The sequence below is a fragment of the Terrapene carolina genome, unplaced genomic scaffold, assembly GCF_002925995.2.
Source record: "Terrapene carolina triunguis isolate 2854851 unplaced genomic scaffold, T_m_triunguis-2.0 Scaffold211, whole genome shotgun sequence".
Taxonomy (NCBI): domain Eukaryota; kingdom Metazoa; phylum Chordata; order Testudines; family Emydidae; genus Terrapene; species Terrapene triunguis.
This window is the reverse complement of record NW_020664562.1, coordinates 8,587,274-8,593,764: the sequence shown is the minus strand read 5'-3', so window position 1 is coordinate 8,593,764 and position 6,491 is coordinate 8,587,274. Positions and strand designations below refer to the sequence as shown.

The 6,491-nt window shown below is 42.9% G+C and overlaps 1 protein-coding gene across 1 annotated transcript; it reads left to right on the top strand.

Annotated features, from left to right (window-relative positions):
* The first annotated feature begins 303 nt into the window (after positions 1-303).
* LOC113407419 (glutaredoxin-2, mitochondrial-like) lies at positions 304-4,526 on the top strand. Its single transcript, XM_026655918.2, has 4 exons — positions 304-401; positions 1,390-1,453; positions 3,495-3,671; positions 4,373-4,526. Exons 1-4 carry the CDS (start codon positions 355-357, stop codon positions 4,517-4,519), a joined length of 435 nt encoding a protein of 144 aa, XP_026511703.1. The 5' UTR covers positions 304-354; the 3' UTR covers positions 4,520-4,526.
* The last annotated feature ends 1,965 nt before the right edge of the window (positions 4,527-6,491 follow it).

The window sequence follows — 6,491 nt, the reverse complement described above, 5'->3', positions numbered from 1 at the left end:
TCCCCCAGGGGACAGGAGCACGCAACCACCGGTTGACAGATGTGCCGCCCATCGCTTAATGCAGTAGCAGAAGGCGGCTCAGGTACCATGGCTGCGAAGGGGGGCAAGGGTGTGGAGTGGGGTCGGGTTCTGGATGAAAGCGGGTGGGGGAGACCAACAAATGGCTGCCGGGAGCGGAGCAGGGACTGCTCTCCCGGGCCAGCGCTGGGGGCGGGGCGGTCCCTGGGCTCCGGGGAGGGAGGAGGCCGCGAGGGACGCGGCGACGGGGGTCGCGCGAGACGCGGGCAGGCAGCGTGGCGGGCAGCCCAGCTCGCGCAGGAGGTGGCCGGGCTCCTCCCCCGGCCCGGCGAGCCCATGGTGCCCTTGCGGGGAGCCCTGCGCGCCGCCGGCATCCGGCTCAGGTCCGTGCGGCGGGGTCGGGACTTCGCACCCACCTGGGGCTCCGGGGAAGGGCGGTTCTGGCTCTGCCTGGCTCGGCCTCTCCCCCCGGTGGGGTCGCCCGCTTGTTCCGTGGCCGCTGCGGGGCTGCCCCACTGTCACCGACCCCGTGTCGCCGCCGAGCAGGGGTGCGGCCCGCGCCCGGCCTCGCCGCCCATCGGGGCAGGGCGCTGGGGCCGAGCCCCGCTCAGGATCTGCTCCCCTGGTGCTGGGCACTCCTAGCCCGGCAGGGAGCGAGCCAAGCCGGCTGAGCTTGCTAGCCGCCGGCAGCCGATCCCCCACGGGGTCTGCCTGCCTCACAGCTCTCAGCGGCACCGCCGCATCCGGGCAGATGCATCAGCCGAGCCCAAGGCAAACGGGGGACAGAGACACATCCCCTCCATACCATTACCGGTCTGGTCTCCTAGGACTGGAAGAGTTACACTGGTATAGTAAACTGGGGGAGGGAGATCGAGTGTGGTTGTTGTTGTGTTAAGGATAAAGTTACACCCCTGTAAACTCTAGCAGGCAGACCAGAATAAGCTATACCAGGGCAGGTACCTTTGGACCACTGCAACTGAATCCTGGCTAGGGTGGGTTTGCCGCTTCAATTACACCAGCATAATTAAAGAAGCAAAGCATTCTAATGTAGATAATCCCTTTGTTAGATGGCATTTTAAAAAGTAATGTTTCTGTAATTCAGTTCAAAGTAATGACTGCTGTGCAATGCCAAAGCCTGCAGAGACAAAATCGTGGGATACCAGTGGGTTTCTGAAGTATGAATAGACTGAGTCAAGCTGTCTCTGTTCTGGGCACTTTGCAGATAGGTAAAAAATGGGGTAGGGGTAGTGAAGTTGTTTTGACAGAAAGCCTTAGTATCATATTTAAAATAACTTGAGAACCATAAAAATGAGTGACAGTTTTTCAAAAAGAGGTTTTATAGGTCTATCTATCTAACATTTTTATTTTTAGAATGGGAAATAGTCCATCTACTTCAATGGGATTGTCTAATGGTGCTACTGTGAACAAGATCCAGGTAAATAAAGGGGTCATTTATTATTCAGAAAGAATTATTATTTCTAGCCTTTGAAAAAGGGATAGTAATTTACTAACTTCCTTTTTTTTTTCTAATTGGTACAAGGATTGCTTTTTTCTTACATCAGGCTACAGAATCTGATCTGTAAACTTAGTCCAGTAAATAATGTATTATACTTTTGAACTCCAGTTCTGCAATCTAATCCATGTGGGCAGACCCTTATACTTTCACAGTGTCCCGTTTAAATCAGTTACGTTCACCACTGGTGTCATTATTAAATGATGATGTCTTGGAGGAGGGGAGGGGTTAAATCCCATGAAACCAATTAATTAAGCAATGAGAGCTAGAAAATATCTCAGGTTTAGCTCCCGTAAAGTACACCGCTACCTCGATATAACGCGACCCGATATAACACGAATTCGGATATAACACAGTAAAGCAGTGCTCCGGGCGGGTAGGGCTGCCCACTCTGGTGGATCAAAGCAAGTTCAATATAATGCGGTTTCACCTATAACGCGGTAAGATTTTTTGGCTCCTGAGGACAGCGTTATATCGAGGTAGAGGTGTAATAGTTTTACATTTCTAGAAAGAACTTTATCCTTTTTTCCACATTCATCTTTTGACTACAAAGCCTGTCAGACCTGCATCATTTTTACCTTTAGGTGACTTATCACAGCCATGTTACATTTTTGGGGATTCTTGGAAAGGTCCATCCTATCATTCCAGCCCCCTACAGTGTCCTGTTCCCTGGGGTTTATCATGCCTTGTCCATGGTCTGTCTTCAAATCTCTTTAGAGGTGTTTTCCTTGGACCACCCTTGCATTTTATCACCCAAACAATATAAAATTACACACACACATTATGTTAAAAGTACATTATTAAGGTTACAAAATCAAGAACTCAAGTCAGGAAACGTCAATATTAAGGTAGCCTATCCCTCTAACTTTTGAGTGTGTTTTAGAGGAGAGTGCGCTTTAGTGGTCCCAAACGCTTCTGTCCACTACCCCACTCAAGTGGGGGCCCCTTCTCACCCATCCTCTACAGCTTGTCCCTGTGCCAGTCCTTTCTCTTCCACACTCCTGGCTTCTCATCCCAGTCCCTTTCTTCTCCCCTACCCAATCTCCACTCCTCCGGCTTCTCATCCAAATCCCGCTCTCCTTGTCCAGCCAGTCCTAGTTTCCCCTCCAGCTCCTTGTACTAGTCTTCTTCCCCAGCCAGTCCTGCTTCATGGGTTATAAGGCCAGAAGGGGCCATTGTGAACAGTTAGAATGATCTCCTGCATAACACAGGCTATACAATGTCCCTGAATTAAATTCTTGTTTGAACTTTTAGAAGGGTATCCAGTGATGGAGAAACTACCATAGCCCTTGATAAATTGTTCCAGTGGTTAATTGCCCTCGCTGTTAAAATGTATGCCTTACAGAGGTAAAATATCACCTCTACTCCTATTCACTATTCCTCTGATTATACATTCAAGAATTGTATTAGCCCTTTTGGCCATAGTGTCTCACTCGGAGCCTGTGTTGAGCTGATTATCCACCACTACCATGACACCCCTCCTTCCCCCAATCCTTTTCAGACTCTCTTCTTCCCAGGATAGAGTCCCCTGTACTGTAAGTATAGCCTATACTCTTTGTTTCAAGATATGAACTTCACATTTGGCCATTTCAAAACACATATTGTTTGCTTGTGTCCAGCTTACAGAGTGATCATGATCACTTTTTAACAGTGATCTATCCTCTTCATTATTTACCACTTCCCCAATCTTTGTGTCTCTTGCAAACTTAATCAGTAATGATCTTTTGTTTTCTTCCAGCTCATTGATAAAAAATGTTAAATAGCATAGGGTCAAGAACTAATCCTTCCGGGACCTCACTGGAAACACCTACTTATAATTTTTGGAATTTGTTACCATAATGAAAAGACAAAACATATTGCTTTTGTCTAAGACTTTATCTTTAAGAATGTGATAAATTAATTCATTTAATTAGTACCCGTGTGCAGAATACATTGACTCAACCTTTTTTTAAAAAAAATACAGGAAACCATTTCGGACAACTGTGTAGTGATTTTCTCTAAAACAACGTGCGGCTACTGCAAAATGGCAAAGAAACTGTTCCAGGATATGAATGTAAATTACACAGCAATAGAACTAGACATGTATGAAAATGGAAGCCAGTTTCAAGACATTCTTCATCAAATGACTGGTGGCAGGACAGTGAGTACATCTTTTCAGACGTAGTAACTAAAATAGAGGGAGGGCTAATTCACTGAAGCAATAGCCCACCAATTGTGACCTCATCAGATCTTGCATGCTAGCTGCGTTGAACCTTATATATGAGCTCCTAAGTAAAACACAAGGTGCTTGAGGAAGCTGTAGCAAAGCTTCTGTAAGGTATCTCACATTCCTCATGGTGCTGACGTACCACTCCAGAGTCATGATAGTTTCTGTACTGCTGATCCTGCTGTCTTTCAGATGAGACTTTAAACAAAGGTCACATCAAAGACACAAAACTGAAATCCATCAGGGACACTTTTTGCTTGGGTAGAAGTGTTAGCCCCAGTATCCTGGCACCTTTTGGAATTACATTCTGCCTTTGTAAAAATTCCCTGTAACTTCATTTGAATCAAGTGTTTTTTCACTGCATGTTCTAAACCGATGTGCAAATGATACATATTACTTTTAAGGAGAAGGTGCAGTGATGCCTCTGTTTAATAAAAAGCATCTCAGAACCCCTTTTATAGAAAGTTATTATGGAAATGTAAGACTGTCCACTAATATGGTGCATCAAATAGCAAGTATGTCAAGTATAGCATTCCTAAGTTTATATGGCAGTATGCATGACCACACTTGTTTTTTAGCCTACCTCCAATAACTAATGTAATTTACTAATAATGTAATTTTTATATACTTAACAGGTTCCAAGAGTGTTTATTAATGGGGCTTTCATCGGAGGTGCTACAGATACTCAAAAGCTTCACCAGGAAGGCAAGCTGCTTCCATTAGTTCATCAATGTCAAATGAGAACAGCAAAAAATTCTGATCTGTCATGTAGCCTACCTTAGCCTTAGTTAAAAATGTGCCCCTAATCTAGATATTAGATACCTAAAATCCATCTTTAGGCCTCTAAATAAATGGCCTGACTTTCAGAGGTGCTGAGAACCCACAAGGTCTAAAATTAAGCCATTTATTTGGGGACCTAACTATGAATTTAGGTGCCAATTGTTAAGTACCCGAACTTGAAAATGTAGGCCTACGTGTGCAGCATGGTCTACTAAACTAACTAGGGTTTGGAGCGAATAATTCATCAATTTGAAATCATTTATCTAACACAGACATTACGGCCTTGGGCAATACTTAAACCCTCCCTGCCTCAGCTTCACTGTTCATAAAATGTAAGTAAAAACAATTACCTACCTCACAGAGCCTTTGTGTGGATTAGTTAATATTTTTGTTACCATGCTTTGGAGACATAAAGGACAACATGTTTTAAATATGTTAAAAAGTGCTACATGAGGGTCTGTGAAATAGATGACAAACACAACTAGTGAAAACTTGCACTGCTTATCACCTTCAAAACCTTGTAGTATCCTATTAATTGTAATGTGAATTGGTTTGCTATACTTTCTAGCTAATTTTACTGTCATTGTGTTGGAACAAAAGATGACAGTGCAATTTAGTGTTTCCTATAAAATCACATCAGTGCTAAAGATTGATTCATCTCTTTGTCAAATTATGTACACTGAAGACACTAAAAAGAACCACTTTTATTCATATGAAGTCTGCAGTTACTGAGATTTTAAATTACATTTCTGCAAATGTAAAAGTTCTGTTATTAAAGGCAGTATCATGGTAAGCTACAGTAGTTGAGTTTTTTTTTACAGTTCTGTATATATTCTCAAGTAACAGTTGGAAACTTTTTTAAACACACTAAGTTCTAATCACTTTGAGACACTTAACAACCAGTCTGTTCTGTTTCAATAATGTAGTTAAGTAGTTTCAGGTACTACACCTGCTGCTGACTCCCCTGCCCATTTTAGTAGTTTAGTTGTTTTTAAATGTGGTGAAGGTCCAACATACATGGTAATAGTGAATCTGACAATGTACAGGTGTATAAGGTAAATAAAGTTTTTGTCTAATCGTTCAGGCACTGTAATGTTACATGTAACTATAGTAAGTAGATTTCATATAGAAATATGATTTAAGTTAAATGTCCATCTGTGTTCAATTGTCTATATGCAATACATATGTATTTTTAAAAATATAAGTTACATACTGACTTCACAGTTCCTTTGTCTAACTTTGAAATAAGCAGCTTTTTTTCTTTTCTTTTTTGGGGGGGAGGGGTTGCTTTCCACCTAACTTTTTCAGACCCTGACATATCTCACTATTATTTACTTACTACTTAAAGTCGTCATGCAAGATTGGGGAGATCTACCTCTGTTCCTGAGACAACAGCTCAGGTGCCACATGTGCTGCCCCTAGCTTTTCCAGCAGTAGTGTGAAATTCACTTTTTTGTCATTCTTTTTGTCATTCTTCCACTCTCCCACCAGATTCTGAGTACCAGCATGCCAACTGTCTAGAGAGCTATTACTTTGTTTGCTGCTTGGAAGATCTTTGAGCAGTCCCAGAGGGACTGAAACAATCTGTCTTTAGTCAGGAAGACAACATTGCTTCAGTTTATTCAAGTTCACCTCACAGTCATATGGACTAGAAACTTCTAAAAAAATCCAAAAACAGATGGTTTAGTTTCTTGAAGTGCCAGGGAAAGCTTCACTCATCAGTTGCAAGTAGGTTTTAAGTCATGAGTTAAGTTTTGGCAGGGAACTGTTGGAGTAATGCAAATACAGTAATTTAACTAGTGTTAATACTAACAACGCATGGTAAAGGCACCACCATTAGGTTGTTAGAGCTCCTGCAGTTCAACGGTGCACACTAATCAGGTAAATGCATGGCTCACATAACTTTTATGCCATAACAGAACTTACTTGCAGAGGAGAGGCTTTCAGAGCAAATGAATAATAAAAACAGCCTGG

What these genes read in the sequence shown, in the direction of transcription:
- LOC113407419 (XM_026655918.2), top strand. Translation starts at nt 355, where the DNA reads ATGGTGCCCTTGCGGGGAGCCCTGCGCGCCGCCGGCATCCGGCTCAG. An exon ending in GCCGCCGGCATCCGGCTCAG is followed by an intron (nt 402 to 1,389) that starts GTCCGTGCGGCG and finishes TTTTATTTTTAG; the next exon opens with AATGGGAAATAGTCCATCTA. An exon ending in CTACTGTGAACAAGATCCAG is followed by an intron (nt 1,454 to 3,494) that starts GTAAATAAAGGG and finishes AAAAAAATACAG; the next exon opens with GAAACCATTTCGGACAACTG.